The sequence below is a fragment of the Tigriopus californicus genome, chromosome 9 (genome assembly GCF_007210705.1).
Source record: "Tigriopus californicus strain San Diego chromosome 9, Tcal_SD_v2.1, whole genome shotgun sequence".
NCBI lineage: Eukaryota > Metazoa > Arthropoda > Copepoda > Harpacticoida > Harpacticidae > Tigriopus > Tigriopus californicus.
Window position 1 is genome coordinate 8,616,874 of NC_081448.1, and position 24,087 is coordinate 8,640,960.

Consider the following 24,087-nt stretch of genomic DNA (forward strand, 5'->3'; position numbering starts at 1 on the left):
CCTGTAGCGGTTAGAAAAGCCCGTGAAAAACCAAACCAAACCAAAAGCAGCAATAACCTTGTTGTTGAGGTCCAAAAATAAGTGCTTTAGTTCAAAACACTCGATGTATTTTGAATGATCATAAATCGGTCGTTGCAATGGCGAGTAATACCTTGCGTACTCGACTAGATCAAGACCATGATCGTCAAGTCCTCAGTCAGTTAGTAGTCTAAGATCCTCTCCTCCATTTTTTGGTAATGTGAATGAAAGGGAGATTGGGGGATGAATGCTTGCTCCACACTCAATGGTGAACCTACTGTATCCCTCGTGACTGAGGTAACATCTGCTTTAAGCCCCAGATGAAGCAGCAACACACTACCCATAAAGATTTTCTATCCTTAATTAGAATTTGGTTGAACTTTAACATGTGACGATATTTTCGTCTCAAATGTGAAATATTTCCACACGAATTTAGAACGGCCCAGAAGTACGAAAAATGAGTCACGCTTGATGACAATCATTTCCATGATGACCGATGTGAAATCATGTTTCACACGCTAAAATGTGCTTGCAATTCCACCCAATTTAGAATGGAAGCTTTTAGGGACGTGCCCAGACTTAGTTTTTCAGTGTGCAGTGCTATGTGCCCATTAGATAAGAATTGGTCACATCGGCTTAACTGAAGTAAAAAATTGGTTCTATTTACAGAGCAGGCAGTGATGGGTTCAAGAATTCCAACCATGGGCTCTAAAAGGGGGAACAGATCTTTCCAACAACGTGTATGTCCGTAAGTATTTGGTGGGAACTGTGCACTACCCCTTCCATCCCAATTGGAGCTGAGAGACGCCCTGGAGAAAACAAATGGAGTGCTGCTGCCCTCTCGCTCGCTCTCACTCTCGGGTGGGTTCTCCTGTTCTCCGTCGCTTCGACTTTTTTCCCTCGAGTAGCTAGAAAAAATGTTAAAGAATTCCCTCTGAGATGCTTTTTGACCTTCCAGTTCCATTAGGCCAGTTTGTAAGCCAACCGGAACCGCTGTTATTATATGCTTTCTCTGAATGAGTTTCGAAACCGTTTAAGAGTCCCAAAATCCTTCACTCTCGCCCACTCGCAGGCCTCTCTCTCTCTCTCGTTCTCCCTCGTTCTCTCGTCCTCTTCTTCTCTCATTCTCCCTAACCTCGGTTTAGGCTCCCCGTGAGGCCTCTTTTGAATGGGTGTGCTAGTAGATGGTGGGTGGATGGATGACTGCTTCTAGTTATTGTTGTGTGGACCGTCTTTTTCTTCTTTTCCTCGTTTTCTCTTTCCTTCCTCCTCTGATACGTATACTCCTAGTATTCTCCTTCGTCTCCTTTGAGCTTCATCCATACTTCTGTTTGAAACGGGCATACGCACGATTTTGGAGGGACCCCAACTTAAACGACGGATCCCCACGATTCTGGCCGGACGGTTGTCCAGAAGTGCTACGACACATCCGGAAAAAAAGGATAAGAAAACCAATGAGACCCACTCACACAGGAACGCGTGAAGAGGCCGAAAGGACCACCTCAAAAGCATCACCCTTGTGCGCTCTCACCACTAGACTGCGTTCATAAGCAGAGTTAGTGGAACAGAGTGAGCGAGTGAGTGAGTAAGTGTGCCAGAAGACCAGAGGTTGGATGGAGGAAACACCGAAACAGAGCTAGAGGCCACTGATCGTGGTTTTGGAGGGAACCAATCCTCATGCCGTCGGGGAACTCGGAGACGAGTTGGAGATCTGAGCTGGAGAAGCAGATGAAAAAAGAGAAAGAAAAAGTCTTGCAGTTGTTAACAGTTCACTCAAAGAGATGATGAAGAAAGGAGAAAGAGAAACAAGAACAACCTGATAAAGGGAAAAGGCAGACACCTCCTGAGAATCGAGGACAGAGGCTAAAGGCGTATCAGACACAAGGATGGCCGCAGTGGAAAAGTTGGGGACAATATTACGACATGACAACAACGACTGTGACGACGGGGTGATGTGATAGGTCATCAGGTGTTTTCTACGATAAGTGCAAGCTCTGGATGAAGGAAGTGACTTCTAAACTGGCTTGCCAAAAGAATCGTGGTTGACAATTCTGGACCAAAGGTAAGATATAAATATGTACTTGAAAAATGCAGCAAAAATGCTTTGGTTTGATTTGTTATGGGCCCCTTTTGTCAACTAGATTAATGGTAGCCTAATTTCAGAACATGAATTGGGCTAAACCGTTCCACATTTTGGGCCTTGCAATGATTTTCGGTAAGCGATATTTCCCTATACATGGACGCACGTTTGAATGGGTTGCTTACAGCCGAGGGCAATGATTGTTTCAGTGACTCATCGCACCATTGGACAGAGTGAAATGACGGAATTTGCATGCCCTGGGAGCAATCTTGTGTTAAATTGCACAAACCTCGGCCTGATTGAGGTAACTCGAGCCAATTATGGACGATTTTCCATCGAAGTGTGTAATCCTCAAAGCAAAGCCAATTGGAGCGTGAATTGCTTTGATCACCATGCCAAAAACATCATTGTCAAAAGGTTCGTATGAGATGAAAGAACAAGTCTGAATGAATAACTTAAGGCATCTTCGGAGAGCATACTAGCAAAGCAGAGCATTGGTCTCATTTGTAATCACTCCCAACAAGCATGGAAGTTGCTCAACCAAGAGGTTCCTTCCCAAGATTGTTACGTACACAATCTGGCGTGATGCCGAGCGAGTGTGTCGAAGTGTTGCAGTTGTTATGGCCTCTGCATCTCATTTCCAGTTGTAATGGTAAAGCTTTATGCTCCTTGTCAGATGAAGATTTCGAAGGCCACGAAAGCCCCTGTCCTGAGACGGAACGTTACAAGGAAGCCCATTTCACGTGTCAAAAGGAGAAAGAAGGTAGGGAAATGAGTTCTTTTGCCACTGACTCTTCCGTCTCCTCCTCCTCCTCCTCCTCCTGCTCCTGCTCCTCCCATGCCGTGAACGAGATCATCTGTACACATCCATGAAAAACTATCCCTCGAGCTGGAAGCCCCGAGAACAGATAATGAGCATGAGCAATAATTGCCTCTTCAAAGCCCATCACTCGAGTTCCCTACTGGATGAGAAAAGGACAAGATACACAAATGTGAACTCATTTCTCCGTCGTTTTCTTTTACAGACCAAAAGACTACAAAAAGAACTCGTAGTCCCATCCGACTGCAAACTTTTCGAGGCCAAATGCCCTCATCAAAAGAGTTTCCAACGGATACCAACTCTCGAAAACGTGTGCCAATTACTGCGCCACCGACCTCTACTTTTGCCCAGGATCAAGAGGACACAAGCACAATCAGCCACCAACAACTTGGGGGGGCCGGGGCTGAGCGAGTTCATTTCACAAGAGCACCAGCGATTCGGTTTTCGCGACATTCTTTAGACACCACCACCGTCCCATCATTTACACAGTCTTTGGAACTCCCCCCAACTCCCTCGAGACTATCCGTGGTCAAGGTAGTGCACAAATCTGAAACCAATATCCCGGTCTATACTGGTTTCGCTGCGCCTGTTCTATCTTCATCTTCTTCCAATTCCCATCAACAAGAAAGCTATCCCCCTTGCTTGTCGATACGATCTCGAGGAGTGATTTGGCCATCCACTGACCCAGGTTCAACTGCCCGGCGACCGTGTCCAAATAATAAGGAACAAGTGGCTACTTGGAAATGCTTGAGAGGACCCAACCATTGGACACCGTCGCTTCCAGACATGAGCAAGTGTCAAGCTTCGTGGATCAAGGTTCCCACATGGAACACATCTGGCGAAGCCGCGTTCATAGTGGACCTAAGAGACTCCCTTCGTTCTTTGAAGCGACATCTCCAAAGCAACAGTATTTATGGGGGGGATTTGATGCTGGTGATGGGATCTTTAGATAAGTTCCTAGATGACTTTGGGAAAAGCCATGGAAGATCAAGGGACCACGATAAAGGTGCACAACTTGACCTGGAGACGAGGACCACTTTCATCCAAACAATAAGTCGTTTACTCCATGAACTTTCTCGACCATCGATTGAGGCCACTCGTTTTGAAGAGGACAAACTAGAGTCATTGATTGAAACTGTTCAAAGAATTCTGGTCATTTCTTCCTCGTGGAGTCGTAGACAAGAATGGGACCGTTTGGGGTCAGATAATGATTTACATTGGCGCAGTCAGCACTTGAGTAAGACTAAGATCCAAGTTACCTGCCGTTTGTGACCAAAAAAGAAGCAAACATTAAAAAAAATAATCATTTCAGATATCTCCACTGCCTCTTTGAAGTTACAGGGTTTTGTAAACCTGTCGCATAAGTCGGTCGACGATGTTTTGCAATCCCGACCTTACACGTTTTGCCGCATGCATGTATCATCGGTGGGATCCCATCAGAAGAACATTAACAGAGATGATGGGAATATTCCTTTGGTTTATCTCTCCATGAAATTGCCTTCAACATTTGGCACCCATCTGCATCAGTCGTCACGCATTCAAGGAGCCAAGATTGCCAAGAGGATCAGTTCCACCATCCTCTTGATAAATGAGGACTCGTCCATGTTCGACATTTCCATATCAGGCTTAAGAGAGGAGGAGGATAAAGGGGCGAGGACGTCTTCACCGGGTTGCTTAGCAACTGTTACGCATGTCTCAGATGGTCTTAAACATCAATGCCAACTTGCGTGCTCGGGATCAAGATCAACTTCGTGCCAATGCCAAGTGGTTCGATTTGCTCAAAATGGAGATGCTGCATTTGCTTCAACGCACCTTCGACCTTCGAGCTCTTGGCGTGAGAATGAAAAATTGACAGAAACTTCACAAGTTGAAGTGGAACGGAGCGATATAAACGATCAGGTAGTGGTGCTCTTAGGTTGTTTAGGCGCTACTTTGCTCCTGATTGTGGCGATACTCCCATTCGCTTGTGTGCTCATCCACCTCAAACGTGCTAAGGTAGGTAGAGTGTAGTATACATAATGTATGGACAGACAGTAGAGTTCCTTGGGTGTAACATTCATCCACCCACCGTATTGGAACTTTTCGGCCTCCAAAAATAACTTTGAGCATTCCAGGTCCAGCAGACATCAAAGGAGTGCGTCTACGCCGGAGAGGCGTTCCACGCTTTGGATTACTCTACTTGTGATGGGGCATATCAATCATCGCTTTGTCGATTTGATAATACATATCTCACGAATGACGGATTACGACACGCACCTTCATATGGTTCGGCCCTCAACTCTCAAGAACTGCCTCAAAATACGAGCTCCCAGGCTGAAAGATTATTCATAATGCCTGCTGGCCTTGAATACCAAAACGCTTTGGTGAGTAAAAGAGTTTCAACGGAGGCAGGCGGAAGAGCACACTGACAGTTTTCAATGACGATAAGAGAAAAATTCGATCCAAGAAAGACACAACAGAGAAGAAGAATTCACTTTGTAACAAGCCCAGCCCAGAGCACTAGATGAAGCATTAGTTAACGTGTTCAAATCAGTCTCCCAAATGACTTCAATTAATCCATCATTTATTGTAAGTTAACTAGCCAAGACTTTTGAACCTGTTAACTTTGTAGATTTTAAATCAGAAGCAAGTAATTGCCATGCAATCTTTCGAACAAGACTAAGGGTATTATTTTTGCTTATTTGACATGCAGCGCCCAATAGGGGATGTTACCCACGATGTTTTAGCTAAGCTACTCCATAGATTTCTAGACGCTGGATGTCGGACGACCGACCACTCGGTTGGCTAAACAGTAGAATAAACCGGTTTGTAATCAATTCCCAGGAGACCATCCATTGTACTGTTTTACCAGCTGAGTGGTCAGTCGTTCGACATCCAGTGTCTAGAAATCTATGGCTACTCACATAAAATTTTAATTTTTACGAGACATCTTAAATCCAATTCAAGTGATAGGTACGTGGTTTTAATTTTACATTCGTCAATCGTATAAGAAATCCTTTCTCTACGAAAGCGTTAATCAATCTTCTTGCTTACTAAAGGATTCTCTCTCAACTCAACCCACTAAGGAAAGTCGAGCGCAAGAAAACCTATGCTGTAATTCAAAACGCAGCCATCTCCCATTTCTGAAACCTGAGGTTCCACTCTCCAAGAAAAATGAGACCAACAGCATTGATGTGCACCAAGCTTACTCCAAACGAGGCTCTGGAAAGATCAAAGAGGAAATTGGAAAGCCCACCCCAAAACTGAAAGGCCCGCCCCAATATTGATGGCATTGGTTATTGTCTTACCGACAAGAAAATACTTCATTCTGAATTCCCGCATGTTCACGAATTATACCAAGTTCATGATTGAACTTTTGGCCAAGATTAAGTTGGTCTCATGCCTTGCACTAGAGTTATATCTCAATGTTATCCAATTGAATGAAAAATAATCACTCAATAGTGGAATGCATCGTTAAAGGAAATGTCATTCCTGATAAAACTAATATTAAAAACCTTGAATCTATGGACAATTTCAGATTGAAAGGGAGATTACCGAGGGCAATAATCGTAGTGTTAATCGCTTGTCCCCCGATCTATAGGGGGATCAGCTATATTATTTTGATTTGTTTGAGTCTCCGAGAGTAAAGGGTCGGTCGGATATGAAAAATCAGCATGAATCAGGGTTTACAAATGTGCGCAGCATTCATTTTCCAATTTTTTTCACGTCATCCAACCAATATGAATGATTAAAAAGATTTTTACCTTTTTCTACTTCTGAGCACTTGCCACAGAAATGGCTTGAATCTTTTCAACTCGACAATTTGTGCTTTTGATTTTGGAGTACTATAGATAATTGCAATCCAATCAGTCCAATCAGTTCAATCAGAGAGGACTAGCATCACCAGCATCACCTGACCTTTGCTGATCTTTCTTTATTAAACTTATTTAGCATTCCCAAGGGCTATTCAGTTGAAAAACTGTACATATTTGTATTGGCCCATATTTGGTCACATATTGGACTTATAAACGAATTTGAGTTGTCAGACCAGTTGTTGTAGGGTTCATTTGGAATGCTTGGCAAAAATTTGTCCTATGAATCATGATAAAAAAAGTTAGGGAAATTGTCAACCTTTATTCCACCTCATTCTTCACCAAACTACTACTGATGTAACCCAATCTGCCTGGGACCAAACTTCCAATCCAGTACTGTTCAGATTGGCCCAGAATTTTTTTTTGGTCAAATCTACTGACGCTTTCTGACCCACAAAACCAATCAGCGACCAATCTTAAAACTACTGGATTGCAATCTGCTAGCAATCTGCCTGCGCAGTTCAGGTTGGTTACATCAGTACAAACTACTCGTTGGTTTCTTGAAAGTAACTAGACCAACAATCTATAAGTAGAGCTAAACTAAGAATACCAATGAAGCTCAAAAGTATTCATGACCAATTCATGAGGCAGATGGACACTTAGCCTTTGAACACTTTTGGTAGAATCTTGGAATTGAAAGGTTTAAGCCATGAATACATTTGAACGGCTCTTGATGCCACTATTCATTAGTCTGAGCATTAAAGTAATAAGACTATGCTCTTATCGAGTTCTAATATCATTGTCATTGACACTTCACTTCATTTGAAACAATTTGGAGTTACACGAGTGTTCTGTTCCTTTGAACAAACTGTAGTTGGATGATCCCCAAAAGATCTAAGTCGAGCTTGTGACGTGGAGAGTTTGACGCCGGGCGTGTGAACGGCTATGATGTATACATCATAATGATCCAAAAACGGAGTTTATGGCTCAATTCCAGATCATTTTGAACCATGTCATGCTCTTATTGTTGGGCAAGACTCAATCCAACATGATCTCCATCGAGAATCTAATAAAAGACAAGCATTCCATAGGCCCTTGAATCGCCTTACGGCTGAAATTTCTTCTCTTAACTCGCGCATCATTTTGCCATTGGTTAATCCACGTTTCGTTTAAACACACAGTATCCTCTTTTGTGATGATCCAAGCAATGGCACGGAAATTGACTGAGAGAGAAAACACGAACCGTAACTTGATCACCAAAGGAGATCAGAGGTTGGGTTGAAAGGATTGATAACAACCAATACAAGATTGTGGGTCGCTTCCACTCGAAATTTTTGTCTACCAAAAGCCTGGTTGATGTGTCCATGGTTTTCACAGTGAGAGATCATGGGTCAAGTAGAAGCCTGGCCAGTTGAGGATACGTATCAGATTGGTTCTCCGTCTGTGGGTGTGGTTAGCGTCTAAAAGTTTCCTTGAGAAATGTCGGGGGGTCTCTTACGCTAGGAAATTGCTCTGACCACTCCCCATGTCTCCTGCTTTAATTGATTGCTTAAATTTTTCTATTTTGTATCTTGGGAATAAGCTTTTTGGCTTCTTTTTCATGATCTTTGGGTGTTAGTTCTAATTTAGTTTCTTTGATTTAACGGTAGATAGTTACATTAAAAAGATTTAATTTTCTGGCAGTATCAGATACATTACTCCATTGCTTTGTTCATTTTTGATAAAATCTCGTCTTTTTTATGCATAATTTCACGATTTCTGGCTAATACTTTTTAATTTTCTTTTGTGGACTTCCTTACCGCCATTGTGAATGGAATTCCCACTAATTGAAAACTAAAAACTTGACTTTATTTAACTCTATATTCATATTTTATATGATCAACTAATGAATTAAGAATTGGCGGATCTGTCCAGTCCTTAAATGTAGGGTTGATCAAGAATTTTGGTATTTTATTTTCCAAGTATGACTTAAATCCTGCTACAAGATCAACACTTACAGTACATACATACTCCCTACGAATATTTGAGGGCAGCAAATTGAACAATGAAGGAGTTCGAGAAAGAAAAGAGTTGTTCTTCATTGTTCTTACTACGTTGGATTTTCGAGGGCTAGAAGGTGCTCTCAAAACGCACATTAAGCCTCTACCGTCACTAGAATTGACCTTAAATCCTGGGTTTGGACAAAGCTCATGGATGCTTCCTGGGCGCCTGGAGCGTTGCCGGAGCATTCTCTCGGACTTGAAGCACCATGGCAATCGAGTTGTCGTCTTTTCCGATGAGAAGACTTTTACGGTAGACCCGGCTTATAACAAACAGAATGACCAAGTCATGTGCTTTGGAAACAACTCAAGTGCAATGCGGATGTCCAAGACCAAACGTCAAGTGTAAAACATATTCATCCCAGCAGAGGGGCAAGAGAATGCAAAGAAGACAGATGATGATCAACGTCCTCATGAGCACTTTTTGAGCATTTTTAGCGATGAAAAAATGTTCACAGTTGACGCCGTGATCAACAAGTGAAAAAAACGATACCATAATAATGTACAAACAACAACCAAGAAAAGTGTGGACTCCTCTGTTAAATGTGTGAACAAAACCAAGTTCGCTGCTTTAAGGCAGTTCCATGTTTAAGGCCAAGAAAAATCTGTCCTGCAATGAAGGATGAATTTGGAGGTTTAGTGATTGCCATTCTTTTCCTACCCCGGGCAGTAAGAAAAGCGAAATGGGCCGTTTGGCCGGGTTACGGCTACTCGGACAAGTTTGGGCCGAAACGAGTTTATTACATTTATTAGCAGTATCATGGTTATTATGATTTAGAATCAATACAGAGATTTTTCGAACTTGAATTCCTCAAACCTCTGGTACCATTTGGAGGAGGACTTTGGCATTGGTACATGGCCAAGGGGACTAGGATGCCGCTCGACCAAAGTTTCGGGAAGTTGAAATCTCCTAAAATGATGTAGAAGAACGGGATGGAGGTTTGTAGATGGTCATCTTGGATAAATCGAGGGACAATATATGAACTACAAGGATCTCGATTTCTCCATTAGATATTGTTGATGTGCTAGATGCATGCCCATCTTTGATGTAATGTATAGGCATACTCATAGATTTCCAGACACTGGATATCGAACGAACTACCCTCGGTTGGTTAAACAGTACAATAAACCGGTTTGTCATCAATTCCCAGGAGAACATCCATTGTAGTGTTTTACCAGTCGAGTGGTCGGTCGTCCGACATCCAGTGTCACGAAATCTTTAGCATACTCGACCATGAGGGAAGATGGGATTTTGGGTCTGACTCTGTCGCTGTGAAACAATGCGAAACCTTTTATCAGCGTGATCAAGTAGACACCCATTTTCGTCTAGTCCTTTTCATTCTCCTTTCCCTCCTCTTGTTGCGGACAAAAAAATGCAGAAACACTAAAATACGCAGTAAGATGCCTGACTTTAACAAGGTAGTTTTTGCACAACAACTTATTGCTGATCTATTCAAACACCACAAATACATCACCCAGCCTTCTGAGAGACTTTTCAATTCCTATAAAGGTGAAATTACAAACACGTATGACATCGGAATAGGGATAAACAGAAAGCTATATATTGTATACTTGTGGCATTCCAGTGACTTTTCATGATCATCTTTTTTCATTAAGTTGTGCTAAGAAGCTAATAGAAAATCTAGCAAAAGTGATGAGTTTTAAAGTCAGTCACCCAAAAGTTGTGACGTTGTGCTTTTCATAAGACTATTTTGTTGGAAATTATGATTACCATGATTGCAAAAGTATTGGTGTGTTCCTAAGCATAAGGCATACAGCTGCCTCTTTGATTCTTATTTACATATCATAATTGTTCGGAATATTACCCATGGAGGATTTGAAACGTGTTCCAGAAGAGTTGGTGGCTTATTCATTGTGTCCTAGCACTTGGGCAATAGATTGTTCATTCAATAATCTCTTGATTAAGTTTTCCATCATAAGCGTATTCTGTCGCTTTTAAGTTTGTTTGTCCGCACCTAGACGAAGCAGAGGGCGCTTCCTACGCTCAATGAAAAGGACTATTAGGACTAGGTTGTCTACGGTGAATGTTGCAAATTTGGACTACATTATTTGATTGGGTCATTAGTAGGGCCGGCCGGAACTTGCATCCTGCATGTTGTGCTAATTTTGCAAAAAACTTTCATATCTGAAAAGTGTCTTCAAATTTATTGCATCTTCAAATTTTGCAAGTTTAAGAGCAATATTTGGACATTTTTCTGCAAATTTTTGTGCATTTTGAGCCATTTCAGACAAAAATCAAGATTTATGAATAATTTTCAAGAATTCTGGTCAATTTTAGATTTAAAAAAAAAAAGCGAAATTTTATTGCATGATTTTTTTCAAATATGTTTAAGTAAAATTACTTTTTTTTACTTTAATGGCTATGTACTCCAATCATCTAAAATAGCTCTTTTTCTGAATTCAATTTTATGGGTTTTTCAAACAAGGGTTTATTTTGGGATTATCAAAACGTTGAACTTGGTCGTCTCATGCTCATATGTGGTATCTTCTTGAATCAATCAAGTTAAAACCAAGGTGGTTGCACACGCGCACACAAAAGGCGGGAACTGACGGAACAAATAAACTAAGTATCAAATCAACTTCATATTAGAGGGACGATCAAGGACACACATTTTAACTGTTTAAAAAGTTAACATTAAAGTGACCCAAAAAAGAGAAGCAAGTGCTTCATTGTTTTGACTGGCCTGGATATTTTGAAGTACTCAAAACTGTAAACCTTTATATTCATTGCAATCGACTATTAAAACCTGGTTAAAGAAAAAGGTCATGGATATTTTTGAGGATATATTGTAAAAGATACCCTCTGCACCTCGTTTAAATAATGCATTGTCCCAATCTTCTAGGTTTGTCGCAATCAAGTAGTTGCTCTCTAATTCTCACATTATTTCTTCTTGTCCTGTTGGCAAAAGCTCAAGCTTTTCCTAAAAATGCAACTTGAATCTCAATACTTTACACTCAAAAGAGCAAATATATAAACATTTGCATTTTACAGGTCTCTTCACCCAGAGGAACCAAATTTGATCGAGGAACCTGTATGGTTTAGGGTATTAATTTGAGGGTCCAAGTTAGGAGAAACCTTTGAGGGCTTTTGATTTTCAAGATTTTTAAATAATGAAATGTATTGAAATCTTTGGCGATTGCTTCAAACTTTTGCAAAATTAGTTTCACGTTGCCTTTTTATGTGTCTTTTTTTCCTTTAAACAGGCTTATCTCTTTGCAATTGAGATTTTTTTCCTGTGGAAAAAGTTATTCCGTGCTTTCAAAAAAAATTGTTAGTGATTATTTGGCCCAAAAATGAAAGTTATTTCCGAGCCCTACTGATCAGGGTAGGAGGCACCATGGACAAGGCAAGAACCTGCTACCTAGGGAGAGCACCTTCAAATCCAGGTGCTGGAAGATATTATGATATGATTTTCCTTTTCATCTACATGTTGTCTGATATGGCAGGCAAAAATAGCCCTTTCAAATAGCACTTTCAAATTCGCCCTCTATGCACCCCTCATACATTTTATTGCATATCTTCGAGTTCAAGTCGGATTCATGTGGTAGTAACGTAGTCGATGTGATGAACAATTCGAACCATATTAAAGATTAAGGTAGATTTAAAGCCATTTCTCTAGAGAAAACAAGTACAGTCGAACTTCAATTTAACGATATTGTCTGTTAGCGGAGGACAGATCGTTCCATTGAGATCCATCGTTGAATCGCTTGCTGTGAAGTAATACAGTAATAATTGGTAAGCGACAAAGATATCGTCAAATCAAAATTTGTTAAATCGACGTTTGATTATCTGAACAATAAATTTTAATTTAGCATCGCCCTGCCTGTCTAGCCTATAATTTGCCGCTTGCCATCGCGTCCCCTTGAAAATTCCGGAGGCGTCAAAGCGACCAAAGTGACACCATTCGGGCAAGCTTACCACCAGTTTTCAATTCCATTGCACCAGCCAACGAAGTGAGTATCTCAAAAAAATCTGGGGAATTTATGCTTTTGATATCCTCTCGGTTGACAAGTTTAGAACCTACCGTGAAACTCAATCAAGCCTTGGCAAGTCGATGGGTGGATTTACTCGAACTTCAACCCTCCCAGGAGACGACTTCATCTCTCTCAGACCTGTTTGAGTCGACTGGCTTTTACGAAAAAGTCAATGTGGGCAAGCCTGTTTGAATTTGGCATTATATGCAGCTAGGTCCCGGGTACGGTTCTCAATCTGGTGCTAAGCTGATCCAAACCAAACAGGGCTGCTAGTTTAGCCCTCAAAGCATCAAATTTGATCAAGTTTCGGTCATTTGATCAATGATTGTAATGAAGTTATTCTTTAGATATCGTGCTTCTCAACTTGGAATTAGGACCTGCTAAAAATTAGATAATTCTCTGGATGCATTTATCAATAATGACTTGGCAAATCTTTATAAGCCCTTAACTCACAGCATACGGACCGTTTTCTGATTCAAAAAAGCGATACAATGTGGACCTTGGACGGCCAGGAGTGACTCTTTTGGCCTAGCTGGCCTGATATTTTGGCCTTCCAGCTCTGGGCAAATTGGCAGCCCTGATGCTTGGCATGATCGATCAATGAAGCTGAAAACGACGTGGTCGCTCAAGAGAAGAAAAAGAAGAAAATCAGTGGAAACACCTGAGTGGAAAAGGCCATACCCGAGCTCATTGGGTTAGTCCGGATCACGGCTGGCTCTCCATCACCCGCTTGAGGTCGGTGAACCCGATTTTGCCGCGTCTATCCCGCAGGGTGAGTGATCAATAACACACTTTTTGTATGATTCTGTCGGCCGCTCTATGATAAGGATCGCTATGTGAGCGGCCCTGGATTCGAAAAAGAGGCGTGCATCCAACCGTGGATATTGAAGTGTGGGGTCGTTAGCCGTGGCTAGCTCGGAGAGGCCCGATGAAAATTAGTCCTGGGGTCTCAAGTTCAATGGATCGGCTGGCCCTTGGGTCGGTCTCTCTTGGATACTCGAACCCAAGATGAGAAAGAAGTCCGTCCCATGAGATCAATCAAGAAGTGTGCTCGAGTTCTGAGACATGGACGCTATCCCACATGCATGATATTACTTACTCAAAGCTATTTAATGACCCTGAGGGGTGGGGCCAGGGTCAAGTTAGAGGTGCAGAGCCCTGTTCAAGCCCATTCATTTCCATCCATTCAAGCTTAAGTTCAAGTTTGATCCATTTCGGTCCTTTCTGTCGTGCCCTTGGAGAGCCAACTGATTTGAGCGTTTGTTGTTTAGGCCATTTTGGTGTTTGGGTGTTTCTTTTTTTCGGGCGGTCGAGTCCAGGTAAGTCCAGGGGCGGGATAGTGCCCGGTTTTAATGCTTATTTTCAGTTTGGCCCGCTCGGCCGCCCCTATGATTAGCTGCAATGGTCTGGCCCCGAATTTGTCACGCCCACGCCAGCCATGGGCAGCCGGGTCCCACCCTCAGCCCTGCTTTCGACCTCCTTCCCCTCCAGCGGTGTGGGCTTCACTCTGAGGCGTTTTTTGTAACTCTGGCCCAGTGATTGGGCCCAACCACGGCTGCGGGTCCGTTCGGTTAATCGTCATTCGGTCAAGCATTGAACGTGCAGCGGCACCGTGAGCGGTTAGCTCGGGGTTTCTCGTTTCGATTGGATGAGGTGAATACGTCTGTTAACAACCACCTTCTTCCATCTAGGCTGTAGGCCGGTAGTTGATCTTCCCAGTCATTTGAAGGATATTGTGACACTTTCCCAGCTAGGAATAAACCGTTTACCTGTACAACTCACTCAAGCGCCTTCTGTCTTATGAACTGTCCTCCTTTATTTCAGATCAGTGTCCATTATGGCCGAATCGGAGGAACACTTTGAAAATCACGCGGACTTAGGTCCGCCCGAAGATTATGGCGGCCCTCCACCGCGGGCCATGGACGAAAGAGAAGCCCCTGGTGCCCCAGGAGAGTACGAAAGCCATCCATCAGAAGGGTTTGATCAACCTAGTGGCGGAGCTGACGAATATAATCACGACTATCCACCCGAAAACCCGGATGAATTTGGTGGTGGGGGTGGGATGCCACCATGGCGGGGACGTGGGGGTCCTCCGCCTCGAGGTGGACGTTTTATGCATGGACGTGGTGGTTTTGGCCCCCCTGGAATGCATGGCCCCCCTCGAGGCCATTTTTCTGGCCCGCCACGCGGGGTTGGGCCCCCTAATGGCTTTGGTCCGCCTATGCGAGGTGGTCCTCGAGGGTTTGGATCGCGAGGTCCTCCTCCCGGTTGGGGTGATCCCAATTTCCGACCCCCGCCAGGTATGGGACCTCCACCAGGTATGCCGCCATGGATGGGACCACCCGGTGGACCCATGGGTCCGAATGGTGGTCCACCTGGGTGGGGTGAGGGACCGCCTCCTGACAACTTCGGACCACCCGGTGGTGCAGGTGCTCCAAAATCAAAAGTCGACTTGAGCGGTGAAGTGTGGATCGAAACCAAAGTTGAAGACGGTTCCAAAGCTTACTACTATCACGCCCGAACAAGAGAAACCACATGGACTAAACCGGAAGGCGATGACGTGAAGATTTTGACTCAGGAAGAATTGGAGAAACTGGGCCAAGAGCAACAACAACCACCCCAAGGTGGAGGTCCCGAGCAATATGGAATGGGTCCGCCACCCGGTTTCATGGGAGGCCAACCCGGCTTTGGGCCGCCAGGTGTGCCACCACATGCCAATATGCCTCCTCCCGGATTTGGTGTACCGCCGGGGGGAATGCCACCACCGTGGGCTATGAATCAAGGCCCCGGGTTCGGATCCTGGGGCAATGATGCCTGTCCATGGTCTGAACATTCTGCTCCGGATGGGATCAAAAAGTACTACTACAACAGTAAGACGGGCGAGTCCGTGTGGGAAAAGCCGCGCGAGCTTATTGACTTCGAGTCAAAACAAGCAGGGAATGACGCTCCCGGTGCATCAATCAGTGCTGCTCCAACTGTGGGACGTGTGGCTAATGGTGGGTTAGGCGAAGGTGCACCCTTAGCCATGTCGGTCGACAAGGAGCCACCTGCTGTGTCAATGAAGCCCGAAATGACTAATCTAAGTTCCATGGCCAGTCATTCGGAAATTGAGAAAAACTTGGCCCTTATGGCAGCAGCTAAGCTTAGTGGTCAACCCGAGAAACCCAAAGATAAGTCTCGACCCGTGTCAAGCACTCCCGTGGCTGGTACTCCTTGGTGTGTGGTTTGGACCGGTGACAATAAAGCCTTCTTTTTCAATCCAACCACCAAAACCTCCGTGTGGGAGCGTCCTCCAGATCTAGTTGGAAGACCTGACGTTACCGAGATGCTCATTTCGTCGGCAGCCGCTGAAAAGCTTAAAGAGCGAAATGCCAATGCTTTGAAGAAGAAGAGAAGTGATTCCGATCTCGATGGACCAGAAAATGGTGCTCCACCTCCCAAGCAGAAAAAAGTCGAAACCCAGCTCGTGTTCCAAGACGAATTAGATAAGAAAGACGACGAGATATCGATCTTATCAGAATCCAAGAAATCCATCGACAAAGGAAAAGAAGCAGCCATTGAGGCTGAGGTTCGTGCAGCCCGGGAGAGGGCACAAATTCCATTAGAAACCAGAATGAAACAGTTCAAGGAGCTCTTAACCGAAAAAGAGATCTCAGCGTTTTCTACATGGGAAAAAGAGCTTCATAAGATTGTTTTTGATCCACGCTATCTCCTCCTCACCTCGAAAGAACGCAAGTCAGTGTTTGAAAAGTATGTCCGTGAACGGGCTGATGAAGAACGTCGAGAGAAGAAAAATAAAATCAAAGAAAGAAAAGAGGCATTTAAAAAGCTCTTGGAAGAGGCGAACTTGACCAGTCGGAGCTCATTCTCGGAATTCTCTTCCAAACATGGAAAAGACGATCGGTTCCGCAATATCGAGAAGATGCGAGAAAGGGAGTCTATGTATAATGAATTCATCATTGAAGTGCGTCGCAAAGAAAAAGATCAAAAGGCCAAGAAACGTGAGCAAGCGAAAAAAGATTTCTTCAGTTTGTTAAAGGACACCGACTGCATAGATCGGCATTCCGAATGGAGCGAAGTGAAGAAGCAAATTGACACGGATCCCCGTTATAAGCTTGTCGAGTCCAGCTCGCAAAGGGAGGATTGGTTCTTGGACCATATTCATCATCTCAAGGACTTGCATCGGAAGGAAAAAGAAAAGAAGAAGAAGAACCGCTCTCGATCCAGATCGCGATCCAGAGATCGGAAAAGTCGCAAGGAGGAAAAAAAGAAAGACAGGAAGAAAGACCGATCCCGCAGTCGCTCTCGAGATCGGAAAGAAAAGAAACGTGATCGCAAAGAAAAGGAGAAGGACCGAAGTGAAAAAGAAGAAGGCGAAATGTCTGACGAAGAGGAAGGGCGTTATCGATCTCGAGAACGATCCACATCCGCCCACTACGACTCGAAACCGGCTTCTCGATCCGATCGAGTTGAATCCGAAAAATCCGACCCGCGGGACGCCTCCCAGTCAGAAGCGGAAAATGGCGAAGATACGGGCAAAGAACTGGAAGAAGAGCGGAGGCAGAATGATGATCATGAAAAAGAAGAGAAGGAGGAGGAAGAGAGTGCGGAAAGCAAAGAGCAACGAGAAAAGCAAGAGCGCATCGCTCAGAGTTTGCGAAAACGAGAAGAGGAAGTTCAACGTGAATTAAGCGGGCACCTTCATGCTCGAGATAAAGAGCGAGAACAACACAAATATCAAGAAGCCATAAGCCATTTTCAGGCCCTCCTCACCGATTTAATCCGTCATCCGGATTTCACTTGGAAAGAGACGAAGAAGATCCTCAAGAAAGATAGCAGGTTGGTAATTTGAATTCTCACCCGTTGTACCCTGAACAGGCCGTTGAGTAATTGTTACTTTATTCTTCTATTTAGATACGAATCTGTTAGTTCCCTAGAGAAACCGGAGCGAGAGCGTCTGTTCGATGAGCATATTGACCATCTGATTTTGAAGAAAAAAGAGAACTTTTGGCAAATGATGCGCGAGTGCAAGGCCATAAATTTAGACTCAAACTTCAGGGATGTCAAAAAGCTACTCCAGGAAGATCCTCGTTATTCGAAGTATTCGAGTTCAGAGCGCAAATGTGAGAAACAGTTCAATGAATACCTCAAAGAGCTCTTATCCAAAGCTAATTTGGCATTTCGAGAGCTTCTCATGGAAACTAAACGGATCACTGACAAGTCATTTGCCCTGGCTCGTGATAAGGAATCAGACCATTTGAGCGAAATTGAACAGTTGTTGAAACAGGACAAACGCTACACAGATTTGAACAGCTATCCCGAGGATCGCAAAAACATACTTTTTGCCTACTTGGAAGAGATGGAAAAGCGTGGCCCCCCTCCTCCGCCCACAGCCTCCGAACCGTCGAGGCGGTCCTTCAAGACCTAATCAAAGACCGTTCTTCTGTCCGTTAGAGTGGATATTGTCCTTATCCTAGTACCCGTAATTATATGCTGTTACTGAAATTTACCATCATCACTTCTGTACCACTGATACTATTGTGCTCACTTAACTAATAAATCCCCATTCCTTTTGTGCCAGAGTGTGGCTCATGAAAGAATGATGGCACAGCTTGATCGCCGGAAATGAATTTCATTGCCTATTATTTTATTTTTTGCTCTGTCGGAAGATTTTTCCAGAGTCTATCACATTTCTCGTTCCTTTCAGTCCCATAAGCCAATATCGCCGTTATCCAATCGGTCCAAATCAATCATGGACGAGGCGTACGAGGTGCTGGAATTGATTGGTGAGGGGTCTTTTGGTCGTGTGTTCAAAGGTCGAGACAAACGGTCAAATCAAACCGTGGCTTTGAAACTCATCCCAAAAGTGAACAAGAACCCAGCTGAAATCGCCTCTTTACGCAACGAGTTCAATATCCAGAAGAAGCTTGATCATCCGAATGTGGTCAAAATTTTGGACGCCCTCGAAACATCCAACGAGATCATCGTGGTGGCCGAATTTGTCCCAGGTGAACTCCACAAACTGTTCGACCTATACAAGGGCAGTCAGCCGGGTGGGAGTCGGTCTCTGCCTGAAGCTCGAGTTCGAGAAATTGCCATTGACTTACTGATCGCCCTTTTCTACTTGCACAAGAACCGAATACTTCATCGCGACATTAAACCGCAGAATGTCTTAGTGGACAGTCATGGTCGTGTCAAGCTCTGCGACTTCGGATTCGCTCGCAACCTGAGCATGAACACCCACGTTCTGACTTCAATCAAGGGTACCCCACTCTACATGGCCCCTGAACTCATTGAAGAGAAACCCTATGATCATGCTGCCGATATTTGGTCAGTGGGATGCATTTTATACGAGCTCCTCGTTGGATTTCCCCCATTCTCAACGAAAAATATCATTCAACTTATCAACAAAGTGCGATATGACGCTATCCAATGGCCCAGTAACATCACTGAAGTGTGTCTCGATTTTCTTCAAGGTAATAATATACTCGTGGTTGCATTGAAGTTCAAATTCAATTTTCAAGCCTTTATGCATGCCTCTCCCAATTTAGGCGTTTTGGACAAGGATTCCCGTCGGCGATTGAGTTGGCCCAAGTTACTCAAACATCCTTTCGTGGCCGAACATTTCAACCGCTACCCTCCGGAAAGCACCGTCCTTCCCAATGATGTCACTTCTCTCACTCAACCATTATCTGAATCCGAGGAGCTAGCGAAGGAAATCCAACGCCAATCCAAGGCCAAGCTTTTGACTGGGAACTCTCAAACCCTGCTCAAAATTGCATACAAGTACGATCAAGCTAGGCAACGCATGGCCAACCAGACTCTGCTCAATCATCTTAGTCCCCATCGGCGCTCCTCATTTCCGGCGGCTCCACCCTCGGTGGTTCTCCCGCAACTCAACTTCAACAGCCAACAGAGGCGGCATTCTGATTTCGCTCAACCCCTCAGAAGGACCAATCTCCTCGCGTCAACGGGAACAACGCAGGAGGATCCCCAATGCCGAAACTCGGTTCATGTAGAATCCCCTGAATTACTTCCATCGAACAATAATGCTTTGACCTCCCAAGCCCAAGTCCAGGAATGCGGATTCGAAAACGGGGAATGGTGTGAATTTTTAGACGAACAAATCGGAGAGGCTTTAAACGATCTAGAGGTGCTCAATAACCAGAACTTTGTAGCCATGGTAACGAGTCCTTTAAAAAATCAATTACTCGACCAGGAGGTGCTCAAGCGAGTGCTCACCTTACTTGCAACTCCTTGGGTCAACTGGAAAGAACATGACGAAGGCCTTCGATCTAGTGTCGTATTGGGGTTTGTCTCGATTGAGCTGATTCGCTTGGTCGCCTCATGTCTCTTAACGATTATGTCGGGCGAGAACCAATTGGAAGACGTCTCGTGCCTTATGATCACGTTCATCACACGCCTCATTTACGATAACGAAGAGATGGCCAAACAATTCAACGAGACGCCAGCCACCGTGAACTTGGTACGGCTTTTGCTCCAAAACGAAAGTCGCAACAGATTTGGGCAATCTGAAGCCTTAACGTGGGGAATTCGTCTTCTTCATATTGAGTGTTGTTCGCCTCACATTCGAGCACTTTTATTGCATTTCCTAACCTCTAACAAAGATTTGTCAGACATCCAGGTAATTGGCGAGAAAATGCTTTTAGTAGGGACGTTGTCCTCAATCGCGAATTCTCCTTGACGAATTTATTTTCAGTAGTGCAATTAAAGAAAAGCCTACAAACTGTTTTATGCTAATTGAATTGAATCAGGGTAAGGATGATCGACACTACGTTTAGTCGTCATTCACTGAAAATGGGCTGCATACCGAAGCGGCTCAATCAAGCTGAAGCGTCAACCGCCGCTTTCTTGGCTATGATATCGCGTTTCCGATCGTATTCCTCCACCGACCTGAAAAAAAGAGGGAAATCACATGCATCATAGGTAAGTAAAACCATGTGAGGATGAATGTGTAGTTGTCGTTGAATTACCATTCATGGTTCATGTAGAAGAATTTGCAGAGCAATTGGTAGACGGTGTGTTTGGCTTTGAGCTCGACATACATTGCCAGGAAGAACGCGGAGAAGAAGAGGATAGCACAAAGTAAAGAGATCATTTCTGGGGGACTCAACTCGCCCTGCTGATACTTATTTGGAGGGGGATGATATGGCCAACGAGCCTAAAAAGAAGTCTCAACTCCATGAAACCAGTCGCATGTTTAAGTACGAACGTTGTATGTTCATGACCTTGGTAGGGGCTTTGCTTACCTCTTTGAAGCATGTGATTGTCACTGCGGCACAACCTATCATCATTATAATGCAGAATAAGAAGAAACTATGCAAAACTTTGTCCCGAAGCGAGCATTCTGGATATCGCCAATTCGAAATCTGAAACGGAAATTGGAGTCCAATGGAAGGCCCAAAATACAGTGCAAGATTAACCCAAGACTACCCGTAAAATGGACTGAGATGATGAGATTGATTCAATTAGCAATTTCTTCGTTCTGCCTTCAAACCTGCACCTTATTTATGTCGGGGAAGGTGAAGAAGGAGATACTACCGTAATACACCCATTGTTATGGGCATTTGCGACGGACTACCTCGACCAAGTCATAAAAGCTGGTGGAAATGGCGAAGCAAATAGTTCACATCAAAAGGTTATGAAATGGACCAAAGTGCCGTTAAACGAAATTTTCAAAAAGTGTCACCCAAAAGAATAAACGATGTACAGTACCTTTCAGTTCGATTAGATGCCAAAGGGAGAAATTATGCTCAACACAATACTTGATCAAATGGAGCAAGTTTGCGGTAAAAGGGTTGAATTGATTCTTTGGTCTGCTTTTTCACGGGCTGTTCTAATTGCTACAAGGGATGTGATCCTCAGTACTATCAAAATGAAAGGTTTTAGTTCATTTGCACCTAAGTTTTGACTCAACCAGTCGAATATGGCAGAAATTAGGAAATGTGACCATGATTAATCAGTGGGTAGTTCTCGACCAGAAACTCCCGTTGGGCTGCTTTAATTGGAACTCAAAGGCGGAATTCTCTTTCTTCGCTGATCTGATGGGACTTTTTTGGTTCTCCCTGAACGATGATAAAAGCGATAGTAATAGACTAATGATCTTACCACGAACTTCTTGTGCCGTAAATATGGATACTGACATAACTCACAGCAGGGCGGCCCACTCCGTCGTCGACTTGACACCTCCAACCATTTCTACGGTTCAGACATTAATTTCCATGGAGGTTCAGTTTTGTTTCTTGAATGGTACACGTGTGTACTCTAAGCAGTAAAGGATCTTACCAACAAGCAGTTGTTATGAACGTAACGAATCGATCCTAGACATCTGCACGGCGAAATTAAGGGATTGCTCGGTTCAAGTGAGGGCAATTGGCAGATACGGCACACGGGCATCGACATTATGGATGAGGACTGCGACAAGCCACAACCATTCTCAAAATCATCCTTGTGGAAATTGTGATGCGCGGGCGACCCAATCGAGCCCATACTGGCGTAGGGGTCGTTTTCTGGAAGGAAAAGAAACCCCGAGCCTGGTTCAAACGGTCTTCTGGGTAGTGTGCTTCTGGTGAGTGTTTTGTCTTACGAGGGAGATCTTGATATTGGCCCATGGATGAGCTTTGCCCTCGATTGTTACCGCCATAGCCCTCGTAATCGCCGATGTCGTAGTAGTCCATGTTTTCGGTAGGAACTTTGGTGTATTTCGATTTTGATCCCGCAGGCGAATTGGGAGGAAAATCGTCCGGACAGCTAAAATAGGATTCAAAGTTAATATTGAGCGTAAATGATAAAACTCCAAATCCCCAGAGCTCATTATTACTTGGGGTCAATTCCGTTGTACTGCATGAGTTGCTCCATAATGCCTTCGTCGTGGTTGATATCAATCTTGTCTCTGTGGTTATGGTGGTGAAACGTGTCCTTGGTTTCCTTAAAGTCGAAGCCAGCCTTGATTGAGGCCGGTAAATTATGCAAGACGAATGATGCTGCCGACTCCGAGGCGAATCGAAATCGGTTCTTAAACGATTCCAAAGAGTTCGTGCCCATGCTAGTGGAGGCTCCATTAGAATCGCTCACTGGGAAATGAGTGGCTGTCGGATGCTCAGTCACTGTTTCAATCTTATCGAACACTTCATTCGATTCATTTTGAGACACCCCCGACACCGACATCTCATCGCTTGTCTAAGAAAGAAGAAGAAGAAGAAAAGAATTAATATAAAGTTCATTGCACTCTTTAAACAGTACGTTGAATACTATGCTTATAGCTGTGCTCACCCGATCGTCCTTAGGCCTCGACTTGATGTTCGTAACGTCCGAAATGCATTTTTGAGATCGATTGATAGCGTGCTTGCAAGGCCGCAGAGGAACGGAAGGTGGTGCCCGTTGTTGTTCGGCATGGCGTTGTGGGGGCAAATGGACATCCACAATGAGCGGTTCACCTCCACGCCCACCTCGAGACTCTCGAAACGACATGGACGACGGCCTGGGGCTGACACAACGATGACACTCGGCACCGCTTCCATCCTCCTCTTTGTCGCCAGAGATGGGATCATCTTCGTCGCACTCGTAACCGTGAATGGCGGTGGGAAGACTTCGTGAAGTGGGGAGCCCCGAGCACGGTTTGTCTTCAATATCTGAGATGATATCATTTACAACCATTACGGCGTCTGAATCGATAGGGCCTCCTAGTATCTGATTAGGCTCTTGGGGGTCTGGTTGATCGGAGTGTGCGAATTGGACCTCTTCCTGTTCTTGCTCATCGTCGTGTTGGCCGCCAACTGCCGCTGCAATGCCCGCACCACAGTCCTCATGCTCGGATAAAAGGCACATCTTCTCTTCCTCGTCATCCATTGTACGCGATTACAGGCTCTATTAGATTGATAGGTTCAAAAGGTTTTGGGGGGTTAATACATTGTTTTTAGGCGCATTTTTGTGCTATCGGACGGTTAGTTTAAACTTTGATCATCCGACTAACCGTGTCATGAAAGTGAAACGCTAAAGAATGCTAAAATTCGCCCCAAAATTTACTACTCTGACATTTGGATTTTGAAAACAAACGTGATTGAGATGGGAACAAATACGATTTTACATAACAAGGTAAGTTTGTGCAAGTCATATTTTGACAGGACCAAATCATTTGCAATCCTAACAAGTCAGGTTCCTATCCTACTGACGGAACGTGAAAGGTTCACCTAAATACTAGCTTTTTTTGTCAACGATTCGCTTTAAAGGCATTTTCTAAGGTACTACTTGGAACTACACATCTTACATTTCAACGCCATTCCTGAAAGAGAAATGGTTGCTTTTATCATCTGCCTCCTCTGA

The 24,087-nt window shown here is 44.1% G+C and overlaps 4 protein-coding genes across 8 annotated transcripts; 3 read left to right on the top strand and 1 right to left on the bottom strand.

Moving 5' to 3' along the window:
- The first annotated feature begins 1,192 nt into the window (after positions 1-1,192).
- On the top strand, positions 1,193-6,440 carry LOC131887459 (uncharacterized). 3 transcript variants are annotated; one of them, XM_059236075.1, is made up of 8 exons: positions 1,193-2,080; positions 2,182-2,233; positions 2,308-2,515; positions 2,743-2,861; positions 3,124-4,155; positions 4,231-4,913; positions 5,033-5,281; positions 5,984-6,440. In XM_059236075.1, the coding sequence occupies exons 2-8, from the start codon at positions 2,185-2,187 to the stop codon at positions 6,182-6,184; spliced, it is 2,541 nt and encodes an 846-aa protein (XP_059092058.1). In that variant the 5' UTR covers positions 1,193-2,080; positions 2,182-2,184; the 3' UTR covers positions 6,185-6,440. The 3 variants fall into 3 exon arrangements, with proteins under 3 accessions (XP_059092058.1, XP_059092056.1, XP_059092057.1); XM_059236073.1 differs by having other exon boundaries at positions 1,196-2,080; positions 5,957-6,433; XM_059236074.1 differs by lacking the exon at positions 1,193-2,080 and having other exon boundaries at positions 2,159-2,233; positions 5,957-6,434.
- A 6,916-nt stretch (positions 6,441-13,356) lies between these two features.
- Positions 13,357-18,451, top strand: LOC131887458 (transcription elongation regulator 1-like). 2 transcript variants are annotated; one of them, XM_059236072.1, is made up of 3 exons: positions 13,357-13,516; positions 14,569-17,583; positions 17,659-18,451. In XM_059236072.1, the coding sequence occupies exons 2-3, from the start codon at positions 14,582-14,584 to the stop codon at positions 18,170-18,172; spliced, it is 3,516 nt and encodes a 1,171-aa protein (XP_059092055.1). In that variant the 5' UTR covers positions 13,357-13,516; positions 14,569-14,581; the 3' UTR covers positions 18,173-18,451. The 2 variants fall into 2 exon arrangements, with proteins under 2 accessions (XP_059092055.1, XP_059092054.1); XM_059236071.1 differs by lacking the exon at positions 13,357-13,516 and adding an exon at positions 14,004-14,397.
- A 45-nt stretch (positions 18,452-18,496) lies between these two features.
- Positions 18,497-20,546, top strand: LOC131886708 (serine/threonine-protein kinase 36-like). The gene is made up of 3 exons (XM_059235108.1): positions 18,497-19,220; positions 19,296-20,230; positions 20,520-20,546. The coding sequence occupies exons 1-3, from the start codon at positions 18,497-18,499 to the stop codon at positions 20,544-20,546; spliced, it is 1,686 nt and encodes a 561-aa protein (XP_059091091.1).
- On the bottom strand, positions 20,440-23,807 carry LOC131887463 (uncharacterized). 2 transcript variants are annotated; one of them, XM_059236079.1, is made up of 8 exons: positions 23,038-23,807; positions 22,586-22,944; positions 22,352-22,515; positions 22,051-22,298; positions 21,874-21,963; positions 21,015-21,134; positions 20,739-20,926; positions 20,440-20,658 (listed from the first exon to the last, which is right to left on the bottom strand). In XM_059236079.1, exons 1-8 carry the CDS (start codon positions 23,611-23,613, stop codon positions 20,589-20,591), a joined length of 1,815 nt encoding a protein of 604 aa, XP_059092062.1. In that variant the 5' UTR covers positions 23,614-23,807; the 3' UTR covers positions 20,440-20,588. The 2 variants fall into 2 exon arrangements, with proteins under 2 accessions (XP_059092062.1, XP_059092063.1); XM_059236080.1 differs by having other exon boundaries at positions 22,051-22,274; positions 23,038-23,782.
- Between the last annotated feature and the right edge of the window lie 280 nt (positions 23,808-24,087).